Source organism: Lucilia cuprina, chromosome 2, assembly GCF_022045245.1.
Source record: "Lucilia cuprina isolate Lc7/37 chromosome 2, ASM2204524v1, whole genome shotgun sequence".
In the NCBI taxonomy this organism is placed as follows: Eukaryota; Metazoa; Arthropoda; class Insecta; order Diptera; family Calliphoridae; genus Lucilia; species Lucilia cuprina.
The window spans coordinates 44,589,759-44,605,271 of NC_060950.1; the positions used below are offsets into that span (position 1 = coordinate 44,589,759).

The 15,513-nt window shown below is 28.9% G+C and overlaps 1 protein-coding gene across 5 annotated transcripts in view; it reads right to left on the bottom strand.

Moving 5' to 3' along the window:
- Nucleotides 1–15,513, bottom strand: part of LOC111677301 (insulin receptor substrate 1) — a 348,759-nt gene that overhangs the window by 61,226 nt on the left and 272,020 nt on the right. For 3 of the 5 annotated variants that reach the window (XM_046945311.1, XM_046945309.1, XM_046945312.1), the window contains exon 8: nucleotides 8,026–8,152. In XM_046945311.1, the coding sequence (XP_046801267.1) occupies nucleotides 8,026–8,152 (127 nt within the window). Of the gene's footprint in view, nucleotides 1–6,881; nucleotides 7,388–7,473; nucleotides 7,535–7,598; nucleotides 7,905–8,025; nucleotides 8,153–15,513 lie in introns of those variants that run through there. The other 2 variants (XR_006940087.1, XM_046945313.1) reach the window with 2 other exon arrangements.

Consider the following 15,513-nt stretch of genomic DNA (forward strand, 5'->3'; position numbering starts at 1 on the left):
AAAGTTTTATGTTGCTGATGCTCGAGGGAATGTTGAAGAAAAGTTTAGGACCCAAAAGTAGACAAAATTTCCCAGAAAGTTCTTGGTATGGCAAGCAATATGCAGTTGTGGCAAAAGAAGCCAATCATTTGTAACAACGGGCTCTATAAATACCGAAATTTACATCAAAGAATGTTTACAAAAAAGGCTGCTTCCATTCATAAGACTTCATAATGTGTCCACTTGTTTTTGGCCTGACTTGGTATCCTGTCACTATGGTAAACAAGCCCTTGAGTGGTACAAAAACAATAATGTGGTATTTGTACCAAGAGAGGCAAATCCTCCAAACTGCCCGGAGCTAAGGCCAGTGGAGAGATATTGGGCTCTTGTTAAACGAGAATTAAAGAGTACAAAAAAGGTGTCCAAAAGTGTGGTAGATTTTAAACGGAGATGGACTACATGTTCGAGCAAAGTGACAGAAAGCACTATAAAAACGTTAATGGAAGGGTTTCCGAAAAGGGTTCAAAATTTCATCACTAGTGATTAAAACTATAAAAATAATTTTTTTTTGTAAATTGTAATAATATTTTGAATCAAAAAAAAAAAATAAATAAATTGTAAGTTTAGTGGTTTCTTTTTTATAAACATATATGTATGTTAAGAATTTTTTCTCACTCCTTAACATCCTTAGATGAGCATACTGCTGAATGCCGTATAGCCATATCGGTTTAATAACAGTCTTGAGCAAAAGTACTTTGTAGTCTAAGTCTAGATCAGTCCGTGGGCCAATTGAGATACCAAGGTATCTCACATGGCTCTGTTCTGGAATTTTGACGTTGTTTATCTGTATTGGAGGACAGTCCTCTCGTCTCAGTGCAAATGTAACGTGAGTACACTTTGTTGCATTGAATTTGATTTTCCATTTGTCCAGCCATTTTACCTATTCGCCAATGTGAGTCGGGAGTTGTGCAGAAGCTATTGAAGGGTTTTCATGTATACATACAAATGCCGTATCGTGTGTGAATGTACATGTATGAGTCAGTACGGTCGTTGGCATATCTGCAATATATAAAATATATAGGAACGCACCTAGAACACTGCCCTGATGTACTCCAACAAATATTTTTCGACGTGAAGAGATCACATCTTTATATTTGATTTTAAGAGATCTTTCGTATATGTAATTTTTAAGCATTTTTTTGAACATTTGCAGGTAGTAATGTGATAATTTTGTGTATTTGTCCATCGTGCCAGACTTTATCGAATGCTTGAAAAATATCTATGAATAATGCTGAGCAATGTTGCTTGCTCTCGAAAGCCTTCCGAACAAAAATAATTATTCGATGTATCTATACGTAACATCGAGATTAATATGAACAAAATAATTTTCAGTGCTGAATTGGGCATGTTACTTATTATTGTGGTAGTAATTTTATCCATACCAGTGATTATACTTCCTTTAAACTTTTAACTGTCGTCTTTACGAAAGAGAACCGGAATTTTATTAGGCGTGGAACCACATTATTTATCATGTAGCACTAACATTCTCCAAGCGATTATCGAATGTTTCGAGTTCTTGATCATTGACCATTCTGGAGGCGTATGGGTGTCTCATATGCAATAGGGCATTGTATATCGAGCCCTTTTCGTAACCGACAAAAAATAAAATTTTACAGGAGAGCATTTTTTTTAATTATCTTCGAAGTAGGACATAGCATTACTCCAAAACTCTGTTAATAAATATTATTACATCTAAAATATGGGATGCAGTTTGATTCGATTTTATATTGACGCTATATCCGATTTTTTTTTTGTCGCTTACATCTTTTTTGCCGAGACAAATTTTTATGATATAAACAATGTTGAGGCGACTACGTCTTAATTCTCTGCCTAAAAATTTTTTTGTGTATATCTTTATATAATTTGTAAAAATATGAAATTTAAGAGTGCAATAAATATTTTTTATAAGATTTTAAGATCATCTAGCGATGTCTGTCAGTGAGTCTTTTTGTTAAATACCGGATAGGTTTTGAACGTTATGAGCTAGAGTAATGAAATTCGCTAAAAATGCTTATTGATAACAAATATTGTTTTCTGTTAATAATGGGCAAAATCGGTTCATGATTTCACTTAGCCCCCATACAAGTTCCTTCCGGATCATAGTTAAAACATTAATAAATATATTGTTTATGTAGCAAACGCAATGAAATTTTGCAGAAGTCGGTTATATATAGCTGTAAATTATGTTGGGAAGTATTACAGATGTCAGGCAATATTTGATCCTAGCCTCCATATACGGGCCCTGTAAGACAATGATTTTATGACCATAGCTGTCTTAAAAAGTATCAGTATAGCAACGAAATTTGATGTATGATGATGTTTTAGGATTGTTTCCTATTCCTTTCATATAGAAAATAAGTTTACAGTTAATAAATCTTTCAAAAATTAAGAAAGCATGATGAAATTCTACAAAAAAACATTTGTTTTTAAAACTAATCACGCGTTTAAATTCTATAGACTTCGGTCCACAATTGACCAAATCCCGCATTAAAGGCTATTTTCTGAAAATCACCCTGATATCCACATTAATATTCATACATGGCAATATAATTCGCCTTATATCGAATAAATAAGGAAATTCTGGGACTATTGACTCATTAAGAGTCCATATATAGGTTCGCATTCCGAAATCCACAAATTTACAACCAAATATAAGAGTTGGTTAAATGGTAATAATATTAATGCAATATAATTATATTAGAATGAATTAGAATGAACTAAATTCATAAAAAGTTACAGAAATTATAAATTTTAGCACATAAATTGCAATCGCATAATGATAATTACAAGAATTTATTACAATTATACTCAGATATGTGGCATTTCATTCACAAACAAATTTAATACGTTAATTTGTTCAAATTTTTCTATAAATTATATATATTTTAAAAGAAAATTTAGACGTAACCGACACCTTGCTGTTACAAAATTCATTAAGAAAAAATAAATGTGTACTGTGGTGGTTTTAGATTGGCAGGATCAAGTGAGTTGGTTTGTCAAAATAACAAAAGTAAATTAATTAAAGAGTTTGTTTTGTAACCGGCAGTGTTTGCCGTTGGCTATCTAAAATTTTTTGAATTTTTAAATTAAAAAACTTATATTATTGGAAATTTTGTTGTCTAACTAACAAGAAAAAATTGAGTCCATTTGGTCCAAAATTACGCCCGGTATTCAAAAAAAAGGCGGACAAGGTATGGTAAATTTTGTATCACTAAATTTTTAAATGCCTATAACTCGGATATTATAAGAGATAAGTAGTATGTCCAAGCATGTTTCAAGATCTCGTCGAGCGCTTTCAGAAAATATATCTTTGTATTTGGGTGAAAAACAAAAAAATGGCACGAGTTTAAAAATTTTACATGTCGTAGGTACCCTACTTTGAGCCGTCACAGCTCCGTCCCTGGGGCATATGCGGGGTTCATCTTCAAAACTTAAACTCGAATACTCCTTGGCTACGCTCACGCCAAATTTTATCCCGATCGGATCAGCCGTTTAGAAATGCCAGATATATTTCCAAAAAATTTCCATTCTGCCCCACTGTGCGATGGCCGTTCGTGAGCTGGACCGCTAACAAAAAAGGCCCTTTTTAGTTATTTTTTTAAACCTTACAGTATTTCTTAAACAAAATATACAATTGTATGTGGTATCATTTAAAGCCAATTCTGCAAAATTGTACATACATTTTATTTTTATTAGTGTAATCCTTAACAACTGTAAATATTTTGGAATATAAAAAATGTGAGCAGAAGGTTATTTATGATTAATACATCATTGGGCGCGACTTTAAATCCCCTTTCAAACGATGGCTCCATATTGAGTATTTTGTTCCCAAAACAAAACAAAAATTTAAAAAAAAATTCTAAGGTACCTTTTTTGATTTGGTCCAGCTTACCACATTAAAACAAAGCAAGGTAAATTTTAAGAGAATAACAAAAACACGTTTTTGTTTTCCATACAGAGTGAGTCGGTTTAACATATACATATATGTATGTAGATTTAAATTTGTATATGTATATAACCAATGTATTTATAACCAACTAGCTATACCCAGTGTGCTTCGCTACCCTCATCGTAGTGGAATAAAATAAATATCATTATTGTAAATGTATATATATCTGCAATATCAATAATTCCCCCTTTTAGAGAACTCTTTAAGTTTGATTTTATGATTCTAGTCTCAATATTACAGAAAATTAGAAAAAACAGTTGAAGAACGAAAAAGTACCAGACAGTGCCTTTTTATATATTTTCATTAAATCAGGATGACGCATGTTAAATTTTCAACCAGAAACCAAAAAAAAATCGCATAAAGATTTTTATACAATCAGGAAGCTACATGTCCAATTTAATGTTTTTAGGTTCAATATTATAGAAAATTCGAAAAGTATTAGTAAAAGAACAAAAAAAAGTACCAGAGTATGCTTTTTCAATTTTCGTTCAATTGGGATACTGCGTGTTTAATTTTATGTTTATAAATTCAATATTTTAGAAAGCTCTAAAAGTACCAGTACCAGTGAATTACGAAAAAGTACCAAAGGGACCAATCTTATTTAATTTCATGTTCCTAAGTTCAATATTATAGAAAATTCAAAAAGTACCAGAAAATATTCCAGTTTAAATTTTCATTTACTCAAGTCCCTGATTGCTTTTAAAGATTCTAATTAACTCCGGGCTCCACATGCTTAATTTCATGTGTCTAGGATCAATATTATAAAAAGCACAAAAAGTACCTTTTGAAGAACGAAAAAGTACCCTTTATAGGTTCTCACTTAATCCAGGCTCTAAACGCTTAATTTCATGTTTCTAGGTTCAATATTATAGAAAATTCAAAATGTACCTTTTAAAGAACGGAAAAGTACCAAAAAGTCCCCTTTTATAGGTCCTCACTTAATCCGGGCTCTATATGCTTAATTTCACGTTCCTAGGTTCAATATTATACAAAAATCCAAAAAGTACCTTTTGAAGAACGAAAAGGTTTCAAAAAGTCCCCTTTTATATGTTCTCACTTAATCCATACTCTACATACTTAATTTCATGTTTCTAGGTTCAATATTATAAAAATTCAAAAAGTACCTTTTGATGAACGAAAAGTCCTCTTTTATAGATTCTCATTTACTCCAGGCTCTACATGCTTAATTTCATGTTTCTAGGTTAAATTTTATAGAAAACCCAAAAAGTACCTTTTGTAGAACGAAACAGTACCAAAAAGTCTCCTTTTATAGATTCTTATTTACTCCAGGCTCTACATGCTTAATTTCATGTTTCTAGGTTAAATTTTATAGAAAACTCAAAAAGTACCTTTTGAAGAACGAAAAAGTACCAAAAGTCCCCTTTTATAGGTTCTCACTTAATCCATCCTCTACATACTTGATTTCACGTTTCTATGTTCAATATTATAGGAAATTAAAAAAGTACCTTTTGAAGAACGAAAAAGTACCCCTTTTATAGATTCTCATTTACTCCGGGCTCTAAACGCTTAATTTCATGTTTCTAGGTTCAATATTATAGAAAATTCAAAAAGTACCTTTTGTAGAACGAAACAGTACCAAAAAGTCTCCTTTTATAAATTCTCATTTACTCCGGGCTCTACATGCTTAATTTCATGTTTCTAGGTTCAATATTATACAAAAATCCAAACAGTACCTTTGAAGAACGAAAAAGTACCAAAAGTCCCCTTTTATAGGTTCTCACTTAATCCATCCTCTACATATAATTTCATGCTTCCAGGTTCAATATTACAGGAAATTCAAAAAGTACCTTTTGTAGAACGAAAAAATACCAAAAAGTCCCCTTTTATAGATTCTCATTTACTCGGGCTCTACATTCTTAATTTCATGTTTCTTGGTTCAATATTATAGGAAATGCAAAAAGTACCCTTTGAAAACGAAAAAGTACCAAAAAAGTCCCTTTTATAGATTCTCATTTACTGCGGGCTTTACATGCTTAATTTCATGTTTCTAGGTTCAATATTATACAAAAATCCAAAAAGTACCTTTTGAAGAACGAAAAAGTACCAAAAGTCCCCTTTTATAGGTTCTCACTTAATCCATCCTCTACATACTTAATTTCATGTTTCTAGGTTCAATATTATATGAAATTCAAAAAGTACCTTTTGAAGAACGAAAAAATACCAAAAAGTCCCCTTTTATAGATTCTCATTTACTCCGGGCTCTACATTCTTAATTTCATGTTTCTTGGTTCAATATTATAGGAAATTCAAAAAGTACCTTTTGAAGAACAAAAAGTACCAAAAAGTTCCCTTTTATAGATTCTCATTTACTCCGGGCTCTACATACTTAATTTCATGTTTCTAGGTTCAATATTATACAAAAATCCAAACAGTACCATTTGAAGAACGAAAAAGTACCAAAAGTCCCTTTTATAGGTTCTCACTTAATCCATCCTCTACATACTAACTGACATGTTTTTCAAAGGTAACTTGATCAAAAAAAATCAAATAATACTTTGGTTGAAAAATGTAATGAAAAACGTGTGTTAAGAATTTTTCGATCTCACTCCTTAATAACAGGTGCCCCGTTGTACATTCGCAATAGTAATATTCATAGTAATATCAATGTCCCCATAATACTCGAGGAGATCAAATTCTCTTGTTTAACCTACTTGTAGAAACTAATGGATTACCAAAAATATAGAATAAATAACATAAAAGATGTTATATATTCTGCATATTTAAAACATTTTATTGCATATTTTGTGTATTTTTAAATTTTTCTTTGTATTATATATTTTTACAATACATTTGTTATTTACTAATAATAAGCTTATTTGTATTTTTTTGAAATAAATTAAAATAATTCTTCTTAATAACAAAATACTAGGTTTTATCTCTAAATGAAATTAAAATTTACATAGTTTTATTTTTTAATTTATTGTTGTTCATTGTTTGTGCTCATGATTTAAAAAATTGTCATATAGCCACCTTAAAGCGTCGGCTCTGAATCAGTTTCTTAGTCAGTTTTTGCACACACATCACTCACCCTAGCCCTCATGAAAATCCTTGCGCTGATCATTACTAATCGATTCATAATGCCTTGAGCAATTCAGAAGCCAACGTACATATTTCACGTAAAAATGTGGATGGTTTTTCACAACCAACACTTACGTTTTCCAGAATTTGACAAAGCCTTTTCTCTTCCGACTTAATTAATTCACCTAATATGGAAAATTTAAGAGTATTATAATTGTTTTCTTTCACAATATGAAGATGTTGCTCTTGAGGAGGAAATTAAAGATGAGGCAGATTTAAAATCATTTGAGTGGTAATTTTTTGAATTTCTTTTCACCAATGTTATTGTTCTCAACTTAAAAGTTCTAATCCAGTTCTAATCTATGTTTAAAAAGTTCAAAAAACAAAAATTTAAAAAAATATAAAACATATACATATTTAAAAAAATTTAAACTATTAATACATACATACAAAGTGGACATGATATAACGGTCACTTTTGTGTGTGTGACGTTAAATTCGAATTTAACTAGCAAAGACATGAAATAACGATTTTTAATATTTAAGGTATTTCAAGATTATTTCAGATATACCTTAATGGATGACCACCATTCCTTCACCCTGTTGCAAAAATTATCAGTTTTCTTTCTCCTAATTTTGTTACAATGTTCTGTTAAATGATTAATAACGCTCTGTTAGCTGCTAAATAAGCACTGTTAAAAAATATGGTTTGTGTCTTTTCTCGTTAAATTTGAATTTAAACTCATATACACCAATTAAAAATTCTTAAAAAGGCTGTTTTTCGGGATGATTAAATGGGCATGGTTAGATCCATATAGTTTAACACATTTATGCCGTTAACACACAAAATTAAACAGCTGGACTTTTTATAAATATGACTTCATCATTTTGACGCATATTAATAATTTTTGTAGTGAGCCAGTTTCATTGATATATAAATATACATATATGATGAGACTTAAAATAAAATATTTAAGGCAAAATTAATTGTTAACTTACTGGTCATCTACATTTCCGCATATAATTTTGTTAATATCTGCCACCTTAGCTGAGCAATTTTGTTTTATGTGGTTCATGTTTACTTTACACCCAGGACCCAAAGATAAAGCAGCCACAGAGTTCATATCTAAATAACACAATTTATTATCTATTAATAAAATTATTCTAAAAGTAATACTGTTTATACTATGAGTAAAATACTTATTCATAAATAAAATGTCACTTTGATTCCGTTATCCTAATATTTTATATATTATAAATTTTTTTTGTAATTTTGTTTATTTGTTTGTACGTCAATCACGCCTAAACGGATGAACATATTTTCTTCAAATTTGGAATATAGAAAGATATATGTCTGGAAGCGTCAGTAATTGGTCTATAAGGGGTAAAAAAATGGGTGAAAACGACGAAAAACAGGCAAAATTCTAACTTTTTTATGGCTATTTTAAAGCGAAAATATTTTCGATTTAGCATTCTAAAATGTCAGAAATATGTATTAGCAAAGTTGCGTTTCTGATTTTTGTATATTCTAACATGAAATTATTTTCGATTTAGCTATCTAAAGTGTAAAAAACTTTTATTAGCAAAATTCCATTGCGAAAGTTTGCTCAAAACGGGTAAAAATGGGGGAAATGATGAAAAACGGGAAAATCGCTGTTTTGTCCTTAAAAATACTTTTAATTTAGCTTTTAAAGTGTCAGATATATGTATTGGGAAATATTCGTTGTGAAAGTTAGACCAGAAGGGCACGTAGGTAATTTAAACTTAACGAGTAAAAACTTTTTCGGAAATATACAAATACTTAAGAATTAATTTTTTGTAATCAATCAAAAGGTATATTTTAGAAAAATTAAATTGGATAAAAAGGGGAGTTTCGAGTGAAGGCTCTTTAAGGAAATATATTTTGGTTTTAGCTTTCTCAATTTTTAGTAAAATAATGCTTTAAAGGAGATTAATGATTTAAAATCTAAAATTTTAAGTATTAATATTGTTGCTAATTTTAAAGGTAATTTTTTACCACTCAAGCCTAAAAAAATTGGAAAAGGGAGAAAAAGTGTAGTTTCGGTAAATTTTGTGAAAGTTGTTCAGAATTATATATTTTGAATGTAGATTTATATTTCGACATATTATTTTCAGGGGTAAAAAGCGAAGTCAATATTAATTTGCATACATTGATTTATAGATTTAATATTACAAATCATTTAAAATCCCGAGCAACTCCGGGTACAAAAAGATAGGCCAAATATAACAAATGTGGCATCGTTCGACAAGACTCCTATTACGCATCATTGAAGTTTCATAACATTATACTATCTCAAGGACCAATTAAAGAAAAATATCATTTATCCTTGATTAAATTAAATTTTTTCACTATTATTGTAAATATCGGTTGTTAATAAATAAATTTCTTATGTTTTGTGATAATTTACCTAAAAATAGAAACAATTTCGACTAGTATTCATCAAAAATTGCAAATATTGCAAAATTTGACCTTTGACCTTTAAAGTTTATGGGTTAATGGCGTCCAAATTGCACTAAACTCTTGTTTTTTATTTAGAAATATGTGGACTAATAAATTTACAAAAGGTTCCATTTAAAATAGACTACAATATAATATAAAGGCTAATTTTGCAAAATATTAGATAACAATGGGTTTTTTCGAAATCCGCTGAATTCAAATTGCATGTACAGCAAACTATAAGAGGTATTGACCTAATTTTTTTTACTGTTTTATTCCCTAATCTGTTGTCCATAAATCCCTATGAGTTCTCCTAAAAATATTGAAATTTGTTTAACAAAGTATCAAAAAACTAAAATTTTAATTTTGAAAAGACCGTTAAAAATATCGAAATTTTTCGACCATAAGGTAACTATTGTTTTTTACAATAATTTTCTTCATATTACACTGTTCAAACATATTTGAACATAGTTTAAAATCTTATTTTGGTGCATGCGTTTGTTCATAAAAACTATTCGATTAGTTCACTTGAGTGACAAATAAATATTTATCGTTTAGTTTTTTATGACCTTAAGTAATGATAAGAATGGTAGCACTAAGATGCACATTAATACTCTTGTTTATGTAACGCATAGACATTATGAGATATAATTAGAAATAGATCATATTCTTATCACTAGCGCACTTGAAACCCCATCCTTAAATGGGAATATGAAATTGATAAGATTGTATGCATAAAAAGAGTGCATGAGGTCTTATCTTAGTTCTAAGTTAGTTTGAAGATTTTGTTTAATAGTTCTTAAGTTTTTAGTTTTAAAAATAAATTTAGTGTTATTCAAGATTCGGAAGAGTGCTTTACAACCACTCGCGGTCTTGTAACATTCATCGGTAAATTTTGTATATTTATTTAATACAATTTTTTACACAACAATTATAAAAAAAAACTTTCAAATATGGAAAAGTTGATAAGCATGTGAAAATAGATTACACTTATATTAATTCTGCGTACTCCGATTTTTATGTCCTTATAAAAGGATTTCAAAGTTTAAAGGACTACAAACAAATATTTAAAATATTTATATGCATTTTATGATGCTAATATTGGTGTCAAATGGAAGCTGGTAATCTGTACATTCTATCCATATATATTATTTACCTCTCTCACTTAGAAAAAAAATTAAATTTTAAAAGGTTTCATTTTCGTCACAAAAATTTTTAACTATTTTTTTGTGACAAATTTTCTTTAATATTTCCAAATTTTTCTTGATGATCTTGATGATTTGAAATAAATTATATTATTTCGAAAGAAAGGAACTCACCTTCATTTGAAAGTAGTATTAATGCCAACTTTTTAATTAATATAAATTTGGAATTCGTCTTTTGAAATCGGTTGTCTTTTAAACTTTAAAGTCCTTTAAAGAGACGATTATGAAAAACTAAGTGCACGGAGTTAATACTAATGGTCCACAGTTTCCTGTACGCATAGATTTATTCATGTTTGAAAATAACTTTTGCACGGTTTTTAAACAAAATTATGATTTTCACTTCTTTCACTTTAATTCTATGTTTAGTTCTTCTCAAATATTATAAACCATTCCTGTTTATGTGAAATGCTTTTCTACATAAAGAAATTATTGTTTTTAAGATTTTCAACGAGTTCAAGAATTCATACGTTGCCTAAACACTACACCTTTTTCAATTGAAAATGAGAACTTTTCATTTCAATTCAGAAAATATCAATTGAAATTCAGATTTTACTTTTGAAATTAAGAAAATAACATTTGAAAATTGGATTTTTCATTTGAAATTTAGAAGAGACCAATTAAAAATGAGAATTTTCAATTTAAATTGAGAAAACATCAATTGAAAATAAGATTTTTTATTTGAAATTCGGAATACAACAGTTGAAAATGAGATTTTTCATTAGAAATTTAGAAAAACTCAATTGAAAATGAGATTTATCATTACAATTAATTTTAAATTAAGGTTGAATAAAATAAACACATACGATTTTTTGGATTTCAAATGAGAAATTTTATTTAAAATTGATTTTTTTAAATTTTAAATAAAAAATCTCATTTTCAATTGGAATTTTCTGAATTTCAAATGAAAAATCTCATTTTTAGTTGTTGTATTCCGAATTTCAAATAAAAAATCTCATTTCAAACTGTTCTTTTCTGAATTTCAAATGGAATATTTCAATTTCAATTGATATTTTCTAAATTATAAATAAAAATTCTCATTTTTAACTGATCTTTCTTAATGTTAAATGAAAAATCCCATTTTCAATTGCAATTTTCTAAACTTCAAATGGAAAATCTCATTTACAATTGAGTTTTTCTGAATTACTGCTGAAAATGGTGTAGTTCAACTATAACTGTTACTGAAGAACTTATTGGAAATACTTGAGAACAGGGATGGGAAAAGAGATTTTGTTTCAGTATCAAAAAATATTTCAGAGAGTACTTTTTGGATCTCAAAGTACTTAGGTTAGATTAGGTTGATAAGAGGATGTGTACTACACCAAGTCCGAAAAAAGGAACCTATGCCACAATCGGGCCTGTTGTGCGCTCTTTATCATAAAAAAAGGAACTGAATAAATTATTTCAATCAGTGTTAGTCAGGAATGTTATTTCCGGAATAACATCACTTCCAAGATACTTAGATCTATCTTCGACGAATGCAGTGATAAAGAAAGAGTTTCACTGTCCTCTCCACATGCTCTACATACGTCTGAATTAGGGTATTCAATTATTCGGGTTTTTGTCTTATTCGGTTTATTCGACAAATAATTATTTGAGGTTTTACGTTAACCGGTTAATAAATAATTATTTGAGGTTTTACGTTAACCGGTTAATTAATAATAATTATTGCTTTTAACAACAATTTTCTTCATATACACCCTGTAACAATTTTGAAAAAAAAACATTCACACATGGAAAAGTTGATAAGCATGTGAAAATAGATTCCACTTATAGAATTGCGTACTCCGATTTTTATGTCCTTATAAAAGGATTTCAAAGTTTAAAAGACTACAAATGAATATTTCAAATATTTATATGTATTTTATAATGCTAATATTGGTATCAAATGAAAGCTTGGAATCTGTACATTCTATCTATATTATTTATTTGTCTCACTTAGAGAAAAAAACTAAAAAGAAATTAAATTTAAAAAGGTTTCATTTTCGACTCAAAAACTTTTAACTACTTTTTTGTGACAAATTTTCTTTAAGATATCCAATTCTTTCTGATGATTTTAAAATTAATTATATTATTTCGAAGCAGAGGAACTCAGCTTAATTTGAAATTAATATTACTACCAACTTTTTAATATAAATTTAGGAATCCATCTTTTGAAATTGGATGTCTTTTAAACTTTAAAGTCCTTTTAGAGGAGCATAAGAGCTTGTTATGAAAAACTGAGTACACAGAGTTTACTGCTAAATAGTGAGTTTTTCTTAATCGGTTAATTGAATGAAATTATTCGGTTTATTCGTTATTGGAAATTTGACAATTTTCATTTATTCGAACGATTAATCGTCAAAAATTAATCGAACGACGATTAATCGTTTGAATACTCTAGTCTGAATCCGCATGTCCAATTTAGCATAAACTTCAGACTTTCTCATTTTGAGGAGACTTTTCGTCTTGCTCATCAGGGTTACCCCATAGAATTTAAGTGGTTCTACCCACTGTTTCAGTTTTTGTTGCGTCAAATGGTTTTGCGTTTGTCAGTTTAACTGCCTTGAGCTCCCTTCCCTTTAAAGCTATTACATTCGCTCGTTACCGACTACTCCCGAATGGGCTGGTACCGATATGATGTGGACCTTGCCTCTGGGAGAGTATTCAGTTAAAGCTTTCTTACAAATGCAAAGTACTGAAATATTTTTTTTTGCTAAATTTTTGTAATTTCTGAAATATATTTATATATTTTTAAATTGGAATGGGCTTATATGTTGATATGGTGTCCGTCCCTCAATGTTAACATCTTTGATATAATTTGATGGAGTTTTCCCAGGAAATGCATGGTATCTCATAGCAACGATACAAATATTATCACGAAATTGTACTTTGTAAAATGTTATATTTAAAGCACTCATGGCTGTTATAAAGTCTCGAAAAGGGACAAAAATTGGGTTTTCACAAAACTCAAGATATAATATCTCAGATTCCAGATGTGATGGAGAAAATATGAAGTAATATGCGAACTCATCGCTGATTAATCTCATAGAAGCGTCTAACATAATCTCAGGGTTTCAACTATTTTAACATTTGGTCTGATAATATTGAAGAGAAACAGCTACTAAAGTTATAGAGTACTTTTCCTACAACTTTTATTTGATGCATTTTCAAGAAAACGTGCCAAAAAATATTTTAAATTTTAAAGAAACTTTCATCCCCATACTCTAAGTCTCTTGTTATTTCAAAACGATTTATTGAAAGTTTCCATACAAAAAAATTATTTTAACAGACAGATTTACTACAGGTTAAACGATAATCGGATATTGAGATTGTAGCCCTAAAAGTATCAAATAAGACTCGGGAGTATCACGGTACTTTTGCACATCAAATTGTATCAAAAAAAGTACCATCGTACCAATTTTGCCATCCCTGCTTGAGAACACAACAATGTTCCCAAAAAACTTTTTGTAGAAATAAAAACTATGTAATTATTTCCCTGATTTCTTTTCAAAAATCATCAAATAAATTTTCTTTATTTTAGAAAAATTATTAAGAAATTAAGAAAAGAAGAAAATTTATAATTTATATTGACAATTTTCACTTATTCCAACGATTAATCGTAAAAAATTAATCGATTAACCGATCGATGGGGTATGGGGTAACCCTGATGAGCAAGACGAAAAGTCTCCTCAAAATGAGCAAGTTTGAAGTTTATGCAAAATTGGACATGCGGATTCAGACTAAAGTATTCAAACGATTAATCGTCGTTCGATTAATTTTTGATGATTAATCGTCGTTCGATTAATTTTTGATGATTAATCGTCGTTCGATTAATTTTTGATGATTAATCGTTGGAATAAATGAAAATTGTCAAGATTCCAATAACGAATAAACCGAATAATTTCATTCAATTAACCGATTAAGAAAAACTCACTATTTAGCAGTAAAATTATTATGCATTTTCTACAAAATTTTATATTTTTAACTCTGTGTACTCAGTTTTTCATAACAAGCTCTTATGCTCCTCTAAAAGGACTTTAAAGTTTAAAAGACATCCAATTTCAAAAGATGGATTTCTAAATTTATATTAAAAAGATGTAATAGTATTAATTTCAAATTAAGCTGAGTTCCTCTGCTTCGAAATAATATAATTTATTTAAAATCATCAGAAAGAATTGGATATCTTAAAGAAAATTTGTCACAAAAAAGTAGTTAAAAGTTTTTGAGTCGAAAATGAAACCTTTTTAAATTTAATTTCTTTTTAGTTTTTTTCTCTAAGTGAGGCAGATAAATAATATAGATAGAATGTACAGATTCCCAGCTTTCTTTTGATATCAATATTAGCATTATAAAATACATATAAATATTTTAAATATTCATTTGTAGTCTTTTAAACTTTGAAATCCTTTTATAAGGACGTAAAAATCGGAGTACGCAATTCTATAAGTGGTAGAGAGATTTTAACTAGTGTAGAACTTATGTGTGTCGAATTTTATCGCTTTACTCGTATTTTTAAGCTGATCGTCAAAGTCATTTTTGAACCGGATATTATATTAATCATACGCCGATTTTCATTAAAGTCAGTAAGGAGGAAATAAAGCCCAATGAAACAATACCCAAAATGATTAAATAAAGCCCTAATGTTTTAAACTTAATTACATATTTGTATGAGCTTTCATGTAAATGGTTAAGTTTTACATACATATGTGCAAGTATATAACCCATTGTGAAAAATCTTTTAAGCGAAATTAAAAAATGAAAGATAAACTTTTTAAACAAAATGTGATTAAAACTATTTTGAGAATACATGCGTATATATGTAAAAATAAAAAAAATTAAAGATCT